This window comes from Lontra canadensis, unplaced genomic scaffold, assembly GCF_010015895.1.
Source record: "Lontra canadensis isolate GAN:19392208 unplaced genomic scaffold, GSC_riverotter_1.0 scaffold67, whole genome shotgun sequence".
Lineage (NCBI taxonomy): Eukaryota > Metazoa > Chordata > Mammalia > Carnivora > Mustelidae > Lontra > Lontra canadensis.
The window spans coordinates 3,345,785-3,368,939 of record NW_022631061.1 but is presented as its reverse complement, the minus strand read 5'-3'; the positions used below and the strand labels follow the sequence as shown (position 1 = coordinate 3,368,939).

The following is a 23,155-nucleotide window of genomic DNA, read 5'->3' as shown; positions in this document are numbered from 1 at the left end:
CTCTCTGCCTACTTGTGATCTCTGTCAAATAAATAAATAAATAAATAAATAATCTATCTATCTTTGAAAAAAATATAGTTTAAAAAAAAAAGAAATAGAAATGCAAGTTACCTTTGAGTCCTCCAAATGTCTGAGAGCATATCTTCCTTGCTTTCCCCCAGAGGTAATTACTCTCTTGGATTCTATGTTTATATTCTCTCATTCTTCGTCTTCTTTCTTGTTTTTTTTTTTTTTTTTTTGGTATATGTGTATCTCTGTATTTACTTTTTCATTTTGCATGGTTTTTAATGATTCACAGGAAATCCTAAGTTTTGTTTTGTTCTGTGTTTTATTCTGTGACTTTTTTATTTGCTTAACATGGATTTGTCTCATGTAGTAGGAGTACATTCATATTAACTGCTGCATTACATGATAGTAAGAAGACATACAACAACTTATCAATTCTTCCAGCAATGGACACGTAGATTAGTTCCAGCTTTTGGCTCTCCTGAACTGTGTATGCTGCTACGAACATTGTTGCGCATGCTTCTTGGTGCATTGGTGTAAGACTTTTACTAGGGTCTGTGCCTCGGAGTAGAACTGCTGAGTCCCAGTGCCTGAGTACTTTCACCCTTACTACGTGTATTGTTGTTCCAAGTACTCGTACAGAAATTTAAAGTTCAATCTCAAGTAGCCAGTTTCTTCACTTTTTTAACCTCCCAACATATGTTGCTTCTATAATTTATCTGATATTTAATCATATTTGGCTTTAATCTCTCTGATGTAGGGTTACTTATGATTCACTCCTGGATTCTTGGTCATCTTTATCCATGCTGGTGTTACTTGTTCCGCTTGGCAAAGGCAAACGAGCACAGATATTCAGTGAATAGACTCTGAAGCCAAAAGGTCTAGGCTGGAAACCCAGTTGTGCCACTTACCAGCTGTGTGACTTTGAGCTGGTTACTTAATCTCTCTGTGCCTTAGTTGTCCCTAGCATAAATTGGGGAAAACATAACAAAACATAACATTTAAAGAGTTATTGTGAAGATTAAATAAGCCATGCCTGGGTGGCTCAGCCAGTTAAGTGTCTCCCTCTGGCTCAGGTCATGATCCCAGAGTCCTGGGATCGAGCTCCTCCTCAGGCTCCCTGATCAGGGGGAGTTTGCTTCTCCCTCTGCCACTCCCCCTATTTGTATTCCCCTTCTCACTGTCTCTCTCTGTCAAACAGATAAATAAAAACTTTAAAAAGGAAAAAAAAAGAACAAACGTATGTAAAAAGTCAAATACTCTCAGCAGGTTACTATCTATCTCACAATAGAAGTGATCAAACACTCCCATTTTCACGTCAGCAAATCTAAAACTCTCTGTGTCTACACTTTACTCCCATTTGACAGTGGACCCTCCTATCAAAGTGGATCCCTCCACTGAGCTCTGGTTTCCATCCTGTTTCACCAGGACTGCCCATGTAGTCATTGTACCAACCTTGCTTTCTATGTGATTGTTCTCATCACATGTGGACATTCCCTACAATCTTCCATCTTAAAATTTATGATAAGATTTATCATTATTAGAAATCATCTTGTTCCTTCATTTTTTCACTGCTTTACATTCCTTCTCCTTGCACATACCCCTGCTCCCACAAGGAATGTAAGTGCCTCTTAAGGGAAAACATGCACTAGAAGAAAACATGAGATACAAAAGTTTCACTTCCTACAGATGGGAGGAAAACCCATTTTTCAGGACATGTTTATAGAATCCTTGGGAACATAAAACAGTAGCACCTACTATGTGCCGGGCATTCAAAAATGCCAGGGGTAGAGTGATGACAAGAACAGATAAGGGACATCCTAGAACGTCTGGCACATAGTAGTCGTTTAATAAACAGCTGCTGAATGATCTATTAGTTGATTCATTTTAGTTCACAGAAATTACATCTCTGATTTTTTAAAAAGATTTATCTGAGAGAGAGAGAGAAAGAGCATGAGCTGGGGCAATGGGAAAGGCAGAGGAGGAGCAGGCTCCCCACTGAGCAGAGAGCCCGACGTGGGGCTCGATCCCAAGACCCTGGGATCATGATTTGAGCTGAAGGCAGACGTTTAACTGACTGACTGACCTAGGCGCCCTGAAATTACATCTCTGATTAGGAACGAAAAACAATAGAAACATTCTTAAAATTCTTCTAGCATTCTTCTATTATCAACTTTTGAAGAAAAACACAAACAATTTTTAATGAATATGGATGTAGAAGCACTAAACGTATTCAATAATCTGGAAATTCAGAGAACACTAACACTTATGTACTTGAGCTCATCATCACTTTGTGCTATTGTTTTATGTTCCCGAACATTCCATAAAGGCTGTGTTTGTGTCTGAATTTGATTTAGCTGTAAGATGTAAAAATCCTACATAGTCAGACAACTTGGCTTCAGTTATATCTGAAGTGACTTAAAAGCAAAAATAGCATTCCAGTTATTTCTTGATGTTGACATCTCTAGGATAAAAATAAAACAAACAAAAAAAATAAGTAAACAAGTAAGTTCCTTATTAAAAAGGCAAAAGAAATGTGAATAGGACACTATCTGTCCTGGGAAGTTCAGATTCAAAACGTGTTTCTTAAGATAGGAACTGCATGGGAATCCATTCCAAAATAACATCTCCACTTGTTATATAATTAGATAATGGTTTCACAGACTTTGTATAAATATATCTTCAGTGTCTGATGGTTTTTTCTTAAAAGGATATATTACTAATTTTTCTCTCTGAAAACTGTGTTCACAGAGCCACCAACTTTCCCCCCCTGACTTTATTCATTCTTTTTCTCCTTGCCCTTCCCACTCTAGGTTGGACTCAATTAACACATTGGAGAAATGAGTAACTTGGGCAAAGACCTTTTATTGGTGGTTAGGCTCACATAGTTCCAAAAAGTAAACGTAATTAACAAAACACCCACAAGTACCAGAGAAAGTGCTCCGGTCTCAGTAGAAGGCACTGATCCTAAGAAAGCTTGATGTGGGTCACCATACAGAGATGCCGTTTCACTCCTGTTGAATGAATGTGCTGTATTCTGAGTGTGACAGTTGGGAGGCAGGAGTAGGAAGAGCCCAAGCCTCTTCTCCACTGGGTTAGGCAGCCAGGCTCTCCAGGGGTGCTATCCCTGATGACATGAAGGTGTCCGCAGTGGTAGCTATGACAACAATCCCAGCTACTGCAACGATGCTGATGTCATCACCAACAGTTTGACAGGATCTAGAAATCTTTAGGGTGCTTTTCATCCAGTTGATCATCTCAGATCCGTTCCTTGAACAGGCCACAGAATCCACTTTCACAAAAATGAATCCAGCGCATTCAGTGACCACTGAAAACACACCAGTCCTGGTATTTGCTAATCTGGCACCACAGTTAAAATACGATTTTATCATTTTGGAAATAAGTCCAACCTAAGGTACAAGAAAATGTACTGTTAAAAAACACACATGGGTACTTTTGGTGGTATGGCTTTAAAACCCAGCACTTGTCTATAAAAGCCTTACAAGCAAAGTTAGTGAACAGCAATTTTTATTTTTAAAAAAATGGAAAGTATTTTACTAGACCAAATTAGTTTAAGACATATGAAAATCAAATCTTATGCAAACACCCTTAGAAAAACTGAATTATAAAATTAACATTCCTTTCCACAAATTAATAACAAATGTGTTAAATTACTGTGTATTAAAGATATGATTTCAAAGTTAGAGCTGTTTCAACTATGTTCAAATCTCCTTCTGTAAGAACCCCGGGAAGTTGCCCAACCACCCCGCTGTCCTTCCAGTAGGGTTTCATGGTACACCGGAGGGTCTATTATGAGCCAGGAGAGAGTCACTAAGTAATATTCAAAGAAAAATAAAAGTAAAACATCAGGTACAAATTAATTTAATTCACTTCCTGAGACTTACACAGAGCTCACTGACTTAAATAAAGCATTACAACACTGTTTTTAAATATCAAGAACACTATTTTCTGGCAGCATCCAGTATACTTTTGTGTTACAAGTAGGTCATAAAGATAGGGCTTCAGGGAGAAATAGAAACACAGATGAACCTCTAAAGAAAGAGAAAGCTCGATAGAAGACTTCTTATTCTCTTTTTATGAGGCACAAACAGAAAAATAGATAAAACCTAACAACCCTGATGATAGACTGCGGGGGACTTCATACCTCGACTTTTATGTTTTATGAATGATATTTAATACAGCATTATTCCTGCTGAATAACCAGAAAATCTGCATCATGAATAATACGGTTAAAAAGTTCACTCCATGGTAATATCCATGTCAACCAGTGTTACCTCTTCTACATAAAGCGTGTGTGTATATATAGTACACAAAGAATATATATGTCTAGAGCATACATATAAACACAGTCATGTCTTCCAAGTCTCAAGCCCATCTGACACTTTCCAATGAAGAGAGAAAACAGGAAGGAGACTTCTGGTACCATTTATTCTTCTGTGACAGTAATAAAGCTGCTGTATCACAGCTTGGAAAATACACAGTAATCATTGTATATTACAGTAACTGTATAATGCAAAAGCAAATGATTTTTTCCCAGAAAAAAAAAAAAATCTGTCTTCCCTATGACTCTGCCTCCTCCCCCCTCAAAAATACCGTATACGTAATTTCCACCTAACGTCAGAAGGCTTCCCGTGCCCATGGCCCGTGGAAGCAGCACGGTCACAGCTCAGCAGGAGGACGCCTGTCTCCACATCTGTCTCTGACGCAAACTGCGCTCCCAGGCCGGCTCGTCTTACAACTCTTCCTTCAAGCCTTTCTGTGTCTCTTGCCTGGCTTTGTCTTCCTCCCTGGGCGCCAACCATGTGAAATACACCTTTACTGGATCAATGTTCCAGTGTTTGTGAAAGGATATGGGAACTTGGTGAGAAAGGTAGTCCCTGGGGTAATCCACGGGCCGAGCCTGCGGGAAGAAGAAGAGAATCACGTTCCTCTATTTGCTGAAAACAATTTTGCTTCAGCACAGCATTATCTGAATTTATGAAGTGACTGCTTTTCGCCAATATTTGATATTGCTTATGAGAATGTAAAAACAAAAAAGAAGATCTTTTCTACTACCCTCTCTCTGATGCAAGGCTCTTTGCTTTTGTATCTCCAATTACTTTAATATCCCAAATATACCACTCTTGGCTTCTGTGTTCCGTAGTCATGCCTCTGGGAGAGTTCTTAACCATGGTAATAGATATAAAAAGCCTTCCTTGGTCAGTCATTCAAGGGACTATTATAACTTCTGCAAAAGGCAGAAAAATTGCTATTTCTCAGCCCTCTCTAAAGAAAGTGGCCACACCTGGAGTGTGTGTGTGTGTGTGTGTGTGTGTGTGTTGGGGGGGGGTGAAGAGTTCCCAGGGGCTCCCCTTGCCTGTCCACTGCCCTGACGTGTAATTAGGTGTATCTCTCAGAGCAGGAAAATGCAGAGCTCATCAGGAATCCAGGAGAAGCATGAAGTAACTCAGCACTCACTTCCCACCCAGATACCTAGTCTGATTCCAGAAATGGCAAGGGAAACATTGAGTAACCAGAGGCAGTTTGCAAGAGGGCCTAAAAAGTTTTTGCATCCTCATCACTTCAGGATTCTCTAGAACTTACAAAATGAAGCTTAAGCAGAATTAGACATAGCCTAGGATGGCTGAGATTGAAGTAACCTTCAGAGTATAGAAGGAAAGAGAAACCAGACACTATTTTTTTTTCTCTAAACAAAGCATCCACCTTTCTCTCAATGCTTATCTTGTTTATAGATTTATATAGCCCATCTGTGTTCTCTAGTAACTCACTGACTTATTAATACTAAAACAGTCTTGGCTTTATTAAATCTAGATAGGAAACATTTTGAAAACAAGTCTTCTCTAGGCTAGTATTTTATTACATTCTACTTAAATGCTTGCAGTGAATAATTACGTAAACCCTCTTAAGTGGTTTATAAAATACCTTCATTAAATTTTATCTCATTCAGCCCTTGAAACAACCTTGCAAGGTGATCAGAGTATCCTGATTGATCTTCAGTTTAGATGAGGAAACTGGAGCTCACAGAATTTATAAGTTTCTTAGGGCAACAGGTCTAACACCTATTGCACTGGGGAAAAGAGCAGGTGACCAGCCCAGCTCCTAGTTCAAGCAGGATGCCTGCAACTGGTCCTCATTCCGTGGCCACAAGCCTGGTCCACCAATGGTGCCTCAGCTGCCCTGACCTCCTTGGGGGACTTTATCCTGAGACGGCACAAATATCCTGCTCCAATGAGTGTTTGATACCTCTGCATGGAAGTTCAAAATGACCGCGTGGGTTGGGCGGAGAACTGCCATACTAACCATGCATTGTCCTTTAAAGATTCTAAGTGCTCGTGGAGTTAAAAATCTAAGAAGGCAATTTTAAAGGAAGAACGTGAACCAAAGACCAACAATACACGCTAGAATAATGTCTAACAGACTTGAGCAACTTCTGAGTATCAGCTAAGGATATTCAAGTGTGATACCCTGCTTGCAAGGCCCTCTGGGAGTTTACTGGCCTGGAAGAAACCCCAGGGAAAACAAACGCTCAATTTTGTTCTCAGACAATTCCACATGGCTCCCAGAAGAAAGAAAGAAAAATCGTGGAAACAAATCTTGAATCGTTTTTCACATTTAAAAATGAACTCTCAGAGACACAAATGCATCTCACAGGAAAAAAAGAAATCCATGCTATCTTTCCTTCTATTAATGCGGATTCCAGAAGTGACTGCGGTTGCATGTTAGCACATGAGTGAAGAGCTGGTTTACAAAGTATTAGAATGTGCTAATCATTTCTGCCAAATGCGGTTTTGGAAAAGAACAAGACGAGCCTAGTGAAGTGGAATGCGTCCACAGAGGCATCTGTAACACCAGGAAGTCTAGACGGACCCTGATAATCACATTTCTGTGCCCAAAATGCCAAAAGGAAGTGGCGAACAGGCAGGGTTGGGTGGAGGGAAAAGGCCTTAGGAACAGACATGAAGCATGATGGGAAGCTGTGCACAGGAGAGAGATGGCGTAAGATGCATGGAAGGACGCACATTGGATGAAATCAAACCTTAATCTGTAAATATTAGACCACACTGAACAGTGCAAAAAACAGAGATTAAATTTGTATTTGCTTAGACAAATACAATTTTTATAGCTGTATTGACATAATTTACACACAATTCACACACAGGCATGGTAGTTTGAAAACTTTTAGATTTCCATATCGATCCAGTTTTAGAAGACTACCTACGGTCATTCCCCCAGAACTCCCTGCCATGCATTTTCAGCCAATCCCTACCCCAGTGGCAGCCCCCGGAGACCACTGATTTGCTTTTTCTCTATAGTAATGCCTTTTCTAGAAATTTCTTATCAGTGGAATCATACATTATGAATGTTTTGAGCCTGGCTTCCTTCACTTAGCATTGCTGCATGTACCAGTAGTTCATTACTTTTATTGCTGAGCAATATATTACACTAAGCGGAAACACCATACAAACAACACAGTTACTATCACACAGCTTCCATGGGCCAGGAGACTTGGCAACACATAGCTGGGACCTCTGCTTCATGGTCTCTCACCAGATCATAATCAGGATGTCAGCCCAGGCTCTATAATCTCATCTGAAGGCTCAAGTAGGAAAAGATGCACTTCCAAGCCCAGTCAGTAGCTACTGGAAACACTCAGTTCCTTGTGGGCTACTGAGCTGAGGGCTTCATTTTCATACCCTGCCCCCTTGCAGCTTGCTTCAGCAAAACCTGCAAGCCCGGAAGGAAGCAGGAGCGTCTACAAGGAAGATGGAAGTCACAATCCCTTGTGGCATAATGACAGAAGAAACATCCCATCACCTTTGCCATATGCTATTGGCTCATACTCCAAAGAGGGGAAAACGCAGGGTATGAATTATCACAGGAGGGGACCAATGAGATCTATGTCATAAATTGCCTGCCACATAGATGTTTAATTTTTTTTAAAACTGCCAAAACATTTCCAAAGTAACTATATTTTATGTTCCCACTAGAGGCCCAGGTCTGTTTGCTTATAGGCATTCTATACATGTGAATTTAGCTTGCATCTCCCTAATGACTAATCATATTGAGCATCTTTCCATGTGCTTAGTAGCTGTTTATGCATCTTCTTTAGAGAAATGTCTGTTCAGTCTTTTACCCAGCTTAAACTCAGCAGCTGATTTTCTTACTGAGTTGTAAAAGATTATTATATATCCTGAATTCAAGTCCTTTACCACATACATGATTTACAGATATTTCTCCCAATTTATGTTTTTTTTTTCATTCTCTTAAGGATATCTTTTGAAGAGCAAAGTCTTATTTTAAGTTTCATGATTTCAATTTATAAATTTTTCCTTCTATGGATCTTGCTTTTGATGCCATAAAACTTTGCCTTAACTAAGGTCAAAAAGAATTCTCCCTATTTGGTTTTTTTTTTTGGTGGTTTATAATTTTATCTCCTATATTTTGTACAATGATTCATTTGGAGTTAATATTTGTGTGTGATGTGAGGTTAAGTTCCAAGTTCACTTTTTGTATGTGGAAATACATAATTGCTCTAGCACCAGCTGACCTGGGCCACTTCTCCCCTGGATTGCTTTGGCATCTTTGTCAAAAAAGAGTTTACCACAGGGGCGCCTGGGTGGCTCAGTGGGTTAGAGCCTCTGCCTTCAGCTCAGGTCATGATCCCAGGGTCCTGGGATCAAGCCCCGCATCGGGCTCTCTGCTCAGCGGAGAGCCTGCTTCCTCCTCTCTCTCTCTCTCTGCCTGCCTCTCTGCCTACTTGTGTTCTCTGTCAAATTAAAAAAAATAAAATCTTTAAAAAAAAAAAAGTTTACCACAAATGACAGGGTTTATTTCTACTCTCTATCCTGTTGCATTTGCATTGATGTGTGTGTGTGGATGTGTGTGTGTTTATCCTTCTACTACTTGCATCGTCTTGATTATCATAGCTTTAGAGTAAGTTTTGAAATCACAGAACTGTAAACCCTCCAATTTCGACCTCCTTTTTAAGAATTACTGTGTATTTCCATATAAATTTTAGAGTCAGCTTGTTGATTTTGACAGAGAAGCCTGCTATGACTTTGGATATGGATTGCACTGAATCTATTGATGAATTTGGGGAATGTGGGGAAATAAAATTTACTGTAAAAAAGTCCTATAGCCCACAAGAAACACTTCACATTCCATTTGTCTAGTTAACTGCTCAGATCCCAAAGGAGAGTAAAACTTCCCTTATCTCTTGGAGAGGCCAAGGGTTATATCCCTGAACTAGGTCCAGAGGGTAAGCCCCAAGGTGCCAGAAAAACCTGAACACTTTCCACCCTGGGATACATTTACATTTCAAGGAAGAATAAGGGGTTTATTTGCATACCAAAATGTTGAAGTAAGAAAGCATTTCCCTTTAGAAACAGAGGAAACAGTTTTTCTTTGTCCCTTGCTGATGGGGTATCTCACCACTTGCAAGGCCAGTTCAATTGGCCCTCATCCTACTGCCCTGGAGGTAAAAACTAGGTCAAAGGGGCAGTGGGAGTGGGAGTGGCGGCAAGATTTGCTTATTATTTATTGTGAGGTACTTAATGTAAAAATCTATCTCTGATCCAGAACACTTCCTTTAGGAATTCAGAATAAGTTAATTTTAAGTGAGTATGATGAAATAAAAAAATTCTTTTTTGAAAAAAGATTTTATTTATTTGAGCAAGAGAGAAAGAGAGCACAAGCAGTGGGAGCAGCGGGCAGAGGGAGAAGCAGGCTTCTGCCAAGCAGGGAGCCCAGTGTGGGACTCGATCCCAGGACCCTGGGATCATGACTTGAGCTGAAAGCAGAAGCTTAACCAACTGCGTGCACCCAGGCATCCCAGTATTTTAAATGGTATTACAAAATCAATGGAGAAAATTGCAATAGCAATATTGAGTCTTCCAATCCATAAATATGGTACAGATCTCTTCATTTAATTAGATCTTAATTTCTCTCAGCACAATTTTATTATACAGTATACAGTGTAACTCCATTTTAATTTATTCCTGATGTATTTTGTTCATTTGCCTGCTATTTTGAATGACAGTTTTCTTCATCTTCAGTGGTTTTTTTTTTTTTTTTTTTTAAAAAAACACAATTGCTTTTGTATACTGATCTTGTAGACTATAACCTTGTTAAACTCATCTATTAGTTCTGGTAGTTTTTGTTTTGTTTTGTTTTGTTTTTTTGCCCCTTTGGTAGATCTGTAGGATTTTCTACATACAAGATAATGTGGTCTGTGGATAAAGACAGTTTTACTTCCTCTCTTCCAACTTGTATCCTTACTATATATATATGTATACATATATGTATGTGTATATATATATATGTGTGTGTGTGTGCGTGCAAATATATATATTTTTTCATCTTATTGCACTGGTTAGAACCAGTGAATAAAAGTGGTAAGACAGACATCTCTACCTTGTTCTCAATTTTGTTATTTTGTATATTCATTTCATCAGATTGAGGAACTTCTATTTTGTTGAGAGGTATTTCTTCTTTTTTTGTTTTTCTTTTTTTTTTAATCATGAAGTGATGTTAGATTTTGTCAAACATTTTTTTCTGTGTCTATTGAGAGACTCATGTGACTTTTATTCATTATTCTACTCATATGGTATATAACAATAATTGATTTTGGATATTAAACCAAGTTTGCATTCCTGTGATAAATGCCAGCTTGTCATGGTATATAACCCCTTTTATATATCACCGAATTCAGTTTGCTAGTATTTTGTTAAGGATTTTTCCATCTGTGTTCAAGAGTAATACTGGCTTGTAGTTTACTTTTGTCATATACAATTTTAATTCCTGTTACTTTTTTAGCAATATTTTTGGAGTGATTTTCTAAATTCTTGTTCTAGGGATAACAATATGCACACATTTTTAATCTTTATTTATTTATTTAATTATTCAAGAGAGAGAGAGAGCATGTTGGGGGAGGTGTGGGAGGAGCAAGGGGAGATAGAGAGAATCCAAGCAGACGCCCTGCTGAGTGTGGAGCCTGATGTGGGGCTCCATCTTAGGAGTCTGAGATCATGACCTGAGCCTAAACTAAGAGTCAGATGCTTAACTGACTGCACTACCCAGACACCTCAACAATATGCATCTTTGGCATATTAAGCTAATATTGGCCTCATAAAATGAATTGGGAAGTATTCTCACTCCTTTAATTCCATTCCATCAGTGTATGTAGGTTCAAATACTTTTTCTATTTCTTTTTTTTTTTTTAAAGATTTTATTTATTTGATAGAGAGAGACCATAAGTAGGCAGAAAGACAGGCAGAAAGGGAGAGAGGAGGAAGCAGGCTTGCCACTGAGCAGAGAGCCGGATGCAGGGCTCGATCCCAGGACCCTGAGATCATGACCTGAGCTGAAGGCAAAGGCTTTAACCCACTGAGCCACCCAGGCGCCCCTCTATTTCTTTTTAAGACAGTTTTGCTAATGAGTGTGATTTAAGAAATTTCTCCCATTTCTTTTAAATTGTCTAACTGGTTAGCACAATGTTGGTAGGATTTGCAATGATGTCCCCTCTTTCATTCCTAACTTTGATAATCTGTGTCTTCCTTCTTTTTCTCTTGGGAAGTCTAGCTAAATTTACCAAATTAGCTGCTCTTTCCAAAATAAATAATTTTTGGCTTAACTTGATTTTCTATGCTGTTTTTCTGTTTTCTATATTGACTTGTGCTCTAAACTTTAATATTTCTTTTATTCCACTTAAAGGTTCAGATTTGATTATTTTGCTTTCAATGCAGATGTTTAGAGATTTAATATCCTTATCCATTTCTAATATGTTTAAAACTATACATTTCCCTCCAATCCCTACATATCTATGCTAAAAATTTTGTTATATTTTGTTTTCATTTTTATTCAAGATATATTCTAATCTTCCTTATGTTTTCCTCTTTGACCCAGGGATATTTTTAAATGTGTTGTATAATTTCCAAATATTTGGAAATTCTCTCATTTTTCTTCCATTGATATCTAATTTCATTCCATTACTGGGAGGACATATTTTGTATGTTTTCAAACCTTTAAAATTTATTTAGACTTGTTTTTCTGACCCAGCATGTGATCTATCCTTTAGAACAATGCATGCACACTTGAAAAGAATGTGCATTTTGCTGTTGTCAGATGAAACATTCCATGTCAGTTAAGTAGTTAGTATTGGTCCATTTCTCATTCCAATTCTGTCCATTTATGTTTCATGTATTTTGACAATCTGTTAGGTATACATATACATTTATAATTATTGTATCTATTTAATATATTGACTTTTGGTTATGAAATGTTCCTCTTTCTCTCCAGTAATATTCCTCTCCTTAAAGTGTATTGCGTTTAACATAGCCACTCAAACTCTCTATGATTAACTGTTTGCAGGGTACATCTTTTCCTGTCCTTCTACATTCAACCTATTTGTGTCTATGAATCTAAAGTGTACTTGACTCTTACAGACAACGTAGTCAAATCTTGATTTTTATGCAATCTGACAATATCTGCCTTTTTTAAAGATTTTATTTATTTATTTGAGAGAGAGACAGTGAAAGAGAGCATGAGAGAGGAGGTCAGAGGGAGAAGCAGATTCTCCATGGAGCTGGGAGCCTGACGCAGGACTCAATCCTGGTACTCTGGGAACATGACGTGAGCCGAAGGCAGTTGCTTAACCAACTGAGCCACCCTGGTGCCCGTAATATCTGTCTTTTGACTCAGGAGTTTAGTCTATTCATATTTAATGTAATAATTGATATACTTGTATTTTTGTCATTTTGCCATTTATTTTCTGCATGTATGGTTTTTGTCCCTCTGTTTCTCCTGTATTGACTTCTTTGGTTAAACAATCTTTTTGTGTATATTTAATCCCTCTATTGATATTTTAAACTATATATTTTAAATCATTTTCTCAGAGATTTTTCCAAGGATCGCAGTATGAATCTTTAACTTAGGTTAATACTGACTTAATTCCAATAAAATCAATTGCTACAATATAGCTTCATTTCCTTCTCCTTGTCTTTGCACTATTATCATCATATATATTGCATTTACCTATGTTATAAATCCAATAATAGGATTATAAATATTACTTTAAACAATCTTATATTTAGGGGCACCTGGGTGGCTCAGTCATTAAGTGTCAGCCTTTGGCTCATGTCATGATCCCATGGTCCTGGGATCAAGCCTTGCATCAGGCTCCCTGCTTGGAGGGAAGCCTTTTTCTCCTTCTCCCACTCCCCTGTCTTGTGTTCCCTCTCTCACTGTCTCACTCTGTCAAATAAATTTAAAAACTCTTTTAAAAAAATCTTATATTTGTTAAAGAAATTGAGAGAAAATATGTTTATATACATGCTTTTCTTCTTTTAATTATATATATGCATATACATATATGTATACACAAACACATACACAGTCTTTTATATTTCCTCCATATTAACCCTATCCAGTATTCTTCCATTCCTTCTTATATTTTCTAATTACCATGTGCCATTTTCACTCATCCCAAAGGATTTCCTTTAGTTTTCCTGTAGGGGAGGTCTACTAGCAAAGATCTCTCTCACTTGTTGTTTACCTATGGATATCTTTATTCCACTTTTGTTTTGGAAGGATAGTTTTATTAGATATAGAATCATTAGTTGATTGGGTTTTTTTTGTTGTTTTGTTTTGCTTTTTGCTTCTGCCTTCAGGCTTCTATTATTTTTAATGAGAAATCAGCTAGTAACTATATTTTTTATTTCTCTTTTCATTAGGTTGCTTTTAAGACTTTCACTTTTTCATTGTCTTTCAGTAGTTTGACTATAACATGTCTCTGTGTGATTCTTTTCATGATTACCCTACTTGAGCTGTCGAACCTTTTAGAGCTATACATTAATGTTTTTCATCACATTTGGGAGGTTTCAACCCTATTTCTTTGAAAAAAATTTTCTATCCAGTTCTCTCTCCACTCACTTTTTAGGACTCCCATTAAATGTATATTGGTATACTTTATGGCTTAAAGTATTTTAAAGTTCTGTTCATTATTCTTTAGTCATTTTTCTCTCTCTTCTTTGGACTGGGTAATTTCTATTGATCTGCCTTTAAATTCACTGTTTCTTCTGCCATTTCAAATCTACTATTAAGCCCACCCAGATAATTGCTCATTTGAATTATTTGGTTTTACAACTATAGAATTTTCATTTGTTTTTTATTGTAGTTTCTATTTTTTATTAAGATTTGCTATTTGTTGAATCATTGTAATCATATTTTCTTCCGGTTCTATGAACATGGTATCCTTTAATTCTGTGGCTATGATTTTATTAGCTTCTTGAAGTCTTTGTCTATCAACTCCAATATGTGGTCCCACTCAGAGTCGGTTTCTGTTCCTACATTTTTCCCTCAATACATCTCTTTGCCTTGTGTCATGATAATTTGTTGAAAGTTGATTATTTTGAAGATGTATTGTAACAACAAATCTGTTTAATTTTACTACTTTTTAAAATATTTTATTTATTTATTTGACAGAGAGCTAGAGATAGAGCACAAGTAAGCAGAGCGGCAGTGAGAGGGGGAGAGAGGGAAGCAGGCTCTTTGCTGAGCAGGGAGCCCAATGCGGGGCTCGATCCCAGGACCCTGGAATCACAACCCAAGCCAAAGGCAGAGGCCTAATGACTGAGCCACCCAGGCGCCCCAATTTTACTATTTTTTTAAGAAGTAATTTGCCTGGATTTACATTGTGGAATCTTTCTCACTGCAGTGTATGGCTATTGATATCTCCACTTAATTTTTAGTTCTAACTTTTATCTTATAGCTTGGATTGCTAGGGGTCATCCCTGTGCTTGAATAGCTTAGTGGTTAATTTATCATATGGGCAGAGGTTATGCTCAAACCTTAAGCCCCTAAGGCTTCTATCTATGTATAGGCTGGAAAGCACATTCAAAGACTCAGTAGGTTCTCAAATATGCCTTGGATTTTACTTTCTTCTAGGCTCATCCAGTGTCCCATGTGCATGGTTTCCCAGTAGGCCAGAGAATTGTGGAGAGCTTTTCTAGCCCTGTTATTTCTCTCTTATTTCCAGGGTACAAAGTATTAAATTTCTGGCTAAGATACCCTTTACCATATCTGAGACTGCCACCTCAGGCCCAAAAATGTGCAGGTTTTTCTTACTTGTTTCTTACCAAGTTTGACTATTTTAGGATTTTTATCTCTCCGTACTCAAACCAAGTGCCCCCCCTCTGACAGCAAAGCTGCCATTTTCCCCAGCCAGGCCCATACAGATTAAACTGTTGTTGCTCTTTCCAACCAAGCTGGGGTGGTTGGAGAGGTGGAGCTTGGGTGGGGCGGGTGGGGGAAGACTTCAGGCAGAAAGGCCTCAGAAGACCTCATACTCTTCTCTATTAGCAGTTTTTCAGGAATAAATGCTTCTCAGTGCTTTTGGTTTATTTCCAGAGTCCTGAAATGAGTATTTTAACAATTTTATGTAGAGGATTCATTGGCCATTGCATGCTGCCATACCCACTGGTAGCATATAATTTTGAAAGAACAGGAAACCATATGCTTCAGATCCTGTTTTTAATAAAAATATATACTAGACATCCCTTGAAGCCCCTTTCTAAGCCTATGATTTCACAATTACCTCCCCTGACTAAAAAGAAGAAAAATGGCCTAGGCAATTTTGTATCTGAGACCGTTTCCAAAAGCCTACTCTTTCTCTAACTCTTCAGGGATCTTGGATTTGTATCTTTGCCTTATATGTGTTTCTCAGTATGAACAAATACACTGTTTGGAGCACTGTTCAAGCATTATAAATGGGAAATAATTTGTAAATCATCATAAACTCTCTAAAAGAGGCTTAAGAATTAGAAGATATACAGTGGTATCTATAACGGAGAATGTGCTTTAAGCATATTTTACAATTTTGGAAAGATTTAAAATTTATTATGTGAATTAGGGAAATCAAGAGCTTTAAAGTCTGAAATTATGGTAATTTTTTTCATTTTTAAATTCTCTTCAAAGGATTTTTGCTTAAAGTATATTTTCCTTCTTTCTTTTTTTATCATTTTCTTTACTAGCATATTCTTGCCTTAGTGAAAAAGGCTGCTATAAAAACCTAATGCTGCATTATTAACAATAATAAATCATTCCCCTTATACACCAACAGTTTTAATTACCCCTCCTTTCCTAGAAGTGAAACTCTATGAGATAGAGCAAGAAAGAGCAAGAGAAAATAACTTGCTTCTCTAAGTCATCCTGTGACACAACACATAGGCTTAAGATGGGTGAGACCTCCCAAGGTTTTAAAAGATGGTTAAGTACTCCTGACTGGTACCAAGAAAGAGGTTTCTCATACATTTCTTATTATGAAAATCTGTTTTTATTCTCCCTTATGGTCCTCAAGATGCAGAAATGGATTCTGCCTTTCTTGATAATGCAAACACTTTCTTTGCCTTGTTCAAGTTATTTCCTACATGCTATTTCTGTCATGTTCAATTTTCTATATTGCTATGATAGCATTTGCTACTGGTTACTAAATTTGACAACATATTTATTCTTACAACATCAGAACATTAACTGACCTAATTCTTAAAAACTACCAAAAAGAGTGCGGAGGATTCCCTTCGGAGCACCAACCATCCCCGGTAAACATCATCTGAGACAACAACCCCCAGACTGTACGCTTATTGAGATACTAAACTGAAGCTTAATAGTGTTTAGCCACTTTAGTTTAATAGCAACCAAAGAGGAGTAAGCCCAATAAAAAGGTAACCAGTGGACAGTGTAAAAACCTAGGACAGTACAGAATTACATACACTTGGCATATATACAGCTGGAAATATTAGGTCATTCCTATAACTTCTAGATAGCATTTAATAATTTTAAAATGCCATCTATCTTTTAACTCAAAAATGGGGGGGGGGGGCGGAGAGCAGATTTTCCCTGGTCCTATATTCAAGGACAATGATCAAACACCATTTTGTTTTCCAGAGGTTTCTGCCTTCTGTCTTCCTGCTGGGTATGGTACAGATCAACCCTCTGGACAAAGAGGTCTATTAAGGATGCCCCTCTGGGGCCTGTCCACATAGTTCTTAATATGGTTTCCAGAAGAATATGTGAAGGGAATGAAGTAGAATCTTTAAGTGAGAAGAAAATCCCCCTCTCTCCCTCTGAGGTAAGTATAGAAACATTGTTCTCACCTGATGGAAGAGAGGGCTGTGTGTCACAGGGATTCCCAACCCACTAAAGCACATCCCTAGGACCATATCGTCGGGGGCATCATGGCTGTAGCAGCGACATTTACTGGCGAGAAGTCTCCTGATTGCTTCTCTGCTGAAGACCATTCTAGTGGGAAGCCAGAGCAGACAGAGAAAAGGGTTAGAGCAGCAGGTCCTCCAGACCTTTAATCTCAATAAAGAAATAGAGTTCAGAGGCCACATTCTTGATAAAGATGTTGACATCAGCAGTGTTTTATGTTTAATAGTTATTCTGGGGAAGATGTTTTGTGCTTTTGATGAAAGGAAAATTTGCTTTGAAGACGCCTATACATATCTAACAGGCAATTTTATTTCCTTATATAGTTTTCGCAAATGAATATTCTACAATGTTCTTTTCCTAATGTGTCAATGGAAAATTAGAATAGTTCTTCAGTTTTAGCACTCTTAATGAGGTCAATAACAAAATCCACCAACATTCCCAGCAAGTAGATGGGCCCATTAATACAGGTGATGACTGACAGTGAGAACATATCTAACTGAAACAACCAGGCATTGTCCAAGTGACTCCAGGCTATGAAAGTTCCCTTAAGGTGATTTTGAGAAAGAGAAACAAGAGACAGACAGTGAGAGAGAGAGACTGAGTTGCCTCAAATAGAGCTATGATGCTACTTGACCTGGTATGCTGGGTACTTTCTGGTGGGACTCATGCCCAATCCTGCCATTCTGTGTCCTCCTTGGACCTTCAGGAGGCTGGAAACTGTAAAATAATATTTTACAGACTCCCCTGCCAGCTAAGACCCAGCTTCATTCTGACAATGAGGGGCATAATACTGGGGGAGGCCACTTCTGGCTCCGGCAGTCTCCGTGGTGAGGCAGGCGATGGGGGACAACTGTGGGGCAGCAGAATGTTGGTAACAGAACCACAGCGGCCGTGGGGAGCCAGTGCGAGGACTGGCTCAGACACAGTGTTGAGACCCAAAAGCAGAAGCGGCTAGAGCAATCCACACGAACAGGCTCCAGAACACAGCCTTTGCTCTGCTCTTCCAGCCTACAGGGCTGTAGCAGCTTTCTATAGTTACTGAGTTCTCAGTAGAACTCCTGGCACCGTTTTATTCCTCTGGCCCTTCCCAACACTTCGGCACCAAGTTCTTTTTGAAATACAGATTGGTCCTAAAATACAGGACTATTCCGGCCTTATGGTAGTAATGGCTTTTCTCATAGTATGAATAATCCAATAGCTGACAGGACTGAAGGGACCGATATGGTTCACAAATTCATTCCCAGTAAGTGACAATTTCCTTTAAGGCAAAACTGTCTATAATTTGTCCACGTATTTCCAGAGCCAAATGCAGGGAATTGTGCACAATAAGTACTCAGCAGAATTTGATGCATCAAAGAAGTGAGAATAAAGCTGCCTTTACCAAGATGTTCTTCCAGGGGAAGGGGACGGAGTTCTATGAATCAGTCTAGTGGGAAGGAAAAAAAGGACAAAGACCTTGAAGACAATCCCTCATGCGAAATGTTGATTGCATACTCAGCTGGGGGTTTAACTCGCTTTAACTCGGTTCAGTGACCACGCACTGGTGATGCAACGCACACAGGGAGAGCCTCTCCCTGCCCTGGCCAACATGTCAGAGGACACGGTGAAACAAGACCAGACAAGAGGGAAAAGCAGCTGTTTAAGTTGATACAAGAAAATAGGACTGTACCTGAGGAAGAAACACAGTTCTTGTGAACTCTACCAAAAGGAAAACTCCATGTTTGAAAACGCACCAGAAATTCTCTTTCTCTCGGAGTCTAGGGCCCATAAGGGACTGGGATAGCACCTTCGTATGGGTCAAACCCCCACTCATCTACCTGATCCCAGGAAAAGAGCCTACGTAAGGGGATATGCACCTGCCAGAGACAGACCCTTAAACATCTATCCAAGGCCACATTAAGGGGAATTTCCCAAGTAAGTATAATGCAGTTGACCTTGAACAATGCTGTGTTGAGGGGCCAGCCCCATGTGCATTTTAAAATCTGATCCAACTTTTTTGACTCCCCTATAAGTTACCTACTGATAGTCTACTATTGGCCTTACTTAGGTAAGATAAATAGTCGATTAATACATTGTATGTTATATACATTATAAACTGTATTCTTACAATAAAGTAAGCTATGGAAAAGAAAATGTTATGAAGAAAATTATAAGGAAGAGCAAATACATTTACAGTACTATACTGTATTTATGAAAAAAAATCTGCATATAAGAGAAACTGCACAGTTCAAACCCATGTTGTTCAAGAGCCAACTGTACTTGTATTCTAATCAGAGCTCTCATCATCTTTATCTTAAGCCTGATTTAAATAAAACACTATTTTTTTCTTTCATCAGCATCTAACAGAATAAGAAAGAAAAGGAAGGCCCACTGTTTTATCGTGGCCCACTCTCTGAAAAGTTAACTTTACAGGAAGATAAAAGGTAAGCATAAAATCTTTATTAATAATTTTTTTCCTATTTTTTCCCTACTCACACAGAACAGTCGTACATTAATTATTCATACAAACTAAGCACACATGAGCCTTTAATAAGACGTGCTTATTAGTATGCTGATGGGTTATTTAAAAATGAAGTTGTCCCCCAAAATGGAAAAGTACCAGACATATCACGGTATGTCTGCTCTGCCCAACTTTTAAATATTAAAAAGATGTTGAGAGGCTATAAGACTAATAATGTGATTTCTTTTAATATACACACTCTAATTTTAAGCAGAAGAAAAACTGAAATGGAAAGCAGGGGCTTGCCCAAGTCCGCGCGTGCAGAGGAAGAGCACATACAGAAGGTGAAGGGCATCAGAAACGTGCCTGCCTCTCCCGGTCTTCCAGCAGAGGAAGAGGTCAGGACTGTCTCTGGGTAACACTGTCCTTAGCCCCTTCGAGGAGGCTGCCAAAGAATATGAGGACATCCTGATCATAGGACTGATCATGTCCTACTCAGACATAGGTAAGTATTTCAAAAAGAAAGCGGTTATTGAATAAACTGTCTGCAAATACCTAAACATTCAAGGAGTAAGCAATGAAACGAACGCCAGGCACCTGCATTCAAATCCTGCAAAGGTCGCATTTTCCAAACAATACGGAATACCTACACATAAATCACTGTGGAGTCTACACTCCCAATTCAGCTCTGCTTCGTGGGGCAGAAGGGAGATGGTTGAAGGCAAGGCTTTACAAAAACTTAACTTGACTGTAAACCACAGCGAGAACACAAGAAACACATTTCATACTACAACCATTTTTATGTGTTGTGTGTATATAAAACTGAAACAAAATTTCATGAAACATACACCCCTACTACATGTGATATACTATGATATTTCTATGTTATTCTATTCCATTTTATAGTTCATTATTTTTTAAATGATGGTCATGATCCATTCATTGGTCTTATAAGCCGTTAATTGATCCTGACTTGCTGTTTACAAAAAAATTCATGCTGGTTCTTAAGCTAGATCATCAGAAAAGTCTACTGAGAAATCATTTAACATGATGTCTGCAGCTTTCTTCAAAGGCTGATAGGAGACAATCTTGTGATAAATGTTTCTGCATCTTTGTAAAAGTGCTATTAAAAACAGAATATTACACCAGTCATTAGTTATACAAAGACCAATGCTCAGTGTTCATGCATTTGTTTATTCATTTACTCATTGTACCTGGTAAAAAAAAAAAAAGAGTCCTTATGCTAGCAAGTGAGGATATAATGAGAAAGAGACACAGGTGTTGCCTTCAAATAATTCATAATTTAGGTAGAAAACAGAAAGGTAAATAGGCAGTTAAATGATTATGGTTTGCATAATATGCTATGAAAGTACATTTGAAAGGCATCAAACCCAGATTTGAAAGGCCAGACTAGGCCAAAAGCTTCTAGGAATAAATAATAGCTATATTGTGTCCAAAAAAATGAGAAGGATGAACTGGGTGACAAAGAAAACTGGGGAGGGGATACAGTGCTATACAGAGACTGGCAGATGCCAATCTTGGGGAAGAGGAAAGAAGAAATGCCTCCGAGGAATTGAAATAAGATGAGGGTGCAGGTGAACGAGGCTAGAAAAGTAAAAGAGCATCTGGCAAGGTCATCAGAGGCCCGGTAAGTCTTTTTTTTTTTTTTTTTTTTTAAACATATAATGTATTATTTGCCCCAGCCCTGTGAATCATCAGGCTTACACAATTCACAGCACTCACCATAGCACATACCCTCCCCAATGTCCGTAACCCAGACACCCTATCCCTCTTCCCCCACTCCCCAGCAACCCTCAGTTTGTTTCCTGAGATTAAGATTGTCTTATTTATAGTTTGTCTCCCTCCCTGGTCCCATCTTGTTTCATTTTTTCCCTCCCTTCCCCCACGACCCTCTGACCTGCCTCTCAAATTCCTCATATAAGAGAAATCATACAATAATTGTGTTTCTCTGATTGACTTATTTCGCTCAGCATGATACCTTCTAGTTCCATCCATGTTGTTGCAAATGGCAAGATTTCCTTTCTTTTGATGGCTGCATAGTATTCCATTGTAGATATACACCACATCTTCTTTATCCATTCATCTGTTGATGGACATCTAGATTCTTTCCATAGTTTGGCTATTGTGAACATTGCTGCTGTAAACATTTGGGTACACATGCCCCTTTAGATCACTACTTTTGTATCTTTGGGGTAAATACCCAGTAGTGCAATTGCTGGGTTGTAGGGTAGCTCTATTTTCAACTTTTTGAGGAACCTCCATACTATTTTCCAGAGTGGCTGCAGCAGCTTGCATTCCCACCAACAGTGTAAGGCCCGGTAAGTCTTAATGAGGAATTTGGACTTTATTCTAAAGATAACAGGAGGTTATAAAGGAATGCAAAAGATTTTTACTTCCCATGGCAATGAAAAAAAAAAAAAAGTTTAAATCACATTAACCAACAGAATTGTTGAAGAGATCAATGATATGAAACCCAGACAAACTAATTTCTAGAGAGAGGAATCCTTCCCAGGTGGGTAGCAAGCTACGGCAACTTTCAGGGAAAAGCTGGGTCAGAGGGCAGGAGGGAGGAGAAAAGACCAGCTAGAGGCATTAGCCCCAAGTCCGTGGACCCGGCAAAAGAGCAGTGATTAAAATGAGGCCTAATCCCAGGCCAGCATGATTTCTATAGAATCCAGAAGGCTATCTTAGATGCCAACAGTAGGCAAGAGTTCATAGTCTTGGGGAAGAACAAAAGCAATGGAAGTGAGGGAAGGTCTCTGAGCAGGAGGGCCACGGGATCAGACGTGATTGTGGAAAGACCTCTCTGGCTACAGTGTGGTCGACAGCAAGAAGCAGAGAAGATGAGCTGTGGCAGGAGGACACATGTAAGAGGTGGGGTGACCTCAACTAGCCCTGGGGAGGTGGAGACACAAGTGGTACTTAGGAGACAAAACTGACTGGGTTGACTAAAAGGTCCTGGGGAATGAGGAAGAAAAGATAAAACAGACTCACAAGTCTCTGGGGTAGAACTCGAGATTCCATGTGTTCCCTGAGGCAAGACTACTGGAAAAACACTAAAGCAGGGGCTAGAGTCAGAGGATGAGGTCAGGGTGGCAGTGATGGGTCTCAGGTCCTGGGAATCACCCCAGTGGACATGGCCTCTGGCAGGTAGAGGTAGGAATCCGAAGGTCAGAAGGGAGTTATAGCAGGGGATAGAGGTTTGGGTGCCTTCAGCACAGTCATAGGGGTGGATAAGATCACCGAGGAGAATACAGAGTGAGAACAGAAGGAATACCAAAAAAGATGCCTGGAAAACATAGCCATTTAAAGGAGAGGAAAAAGGACCCAAGAAGGAATGATCAGAAAGGCAAGAACACACAAGGATAGGACACTGTTCTGGAAAGCAAGAGAAAGGAGCACTTTAAGGAGTAAGTAGTCACCTTTGTCAAAGGAACCAAGAGGTTAAACAAGAGAAAG

General features: G+C 38.8%; 1 protein-coding gene across 1 annotated transcript in view; it reads right to left on the bottom strand.

Moving 5' to 3' along the window:
• Positions 1-4,436: 4,436 nt before the first annotated feature.
• The window catches only part of B3GLCT (beta 3-glucosyltransferase), a 115,809-nt gene continuing 97,090 nt past the window's right edge, over positions 4,437-23,155 (bottom strand). Inside the window, exons 14-15 of the mRNA XM_032880007.1 lie at positions 17,178-17,322; positions 4,437-4,927 (exon numbers count right to left, since the gene is read on the bottom strand). Of these exons, the coding sequence (XP_032735898.1) occupies positions 4,760-4,927; positions 17,178-17,322 (313 nt within the window). The 3' untranslated portion in view covers positions 4,437-4,759. The remainder of the gene's footprint in view (positions 4,928-17,177; positions 17,323-23,155) is intronic.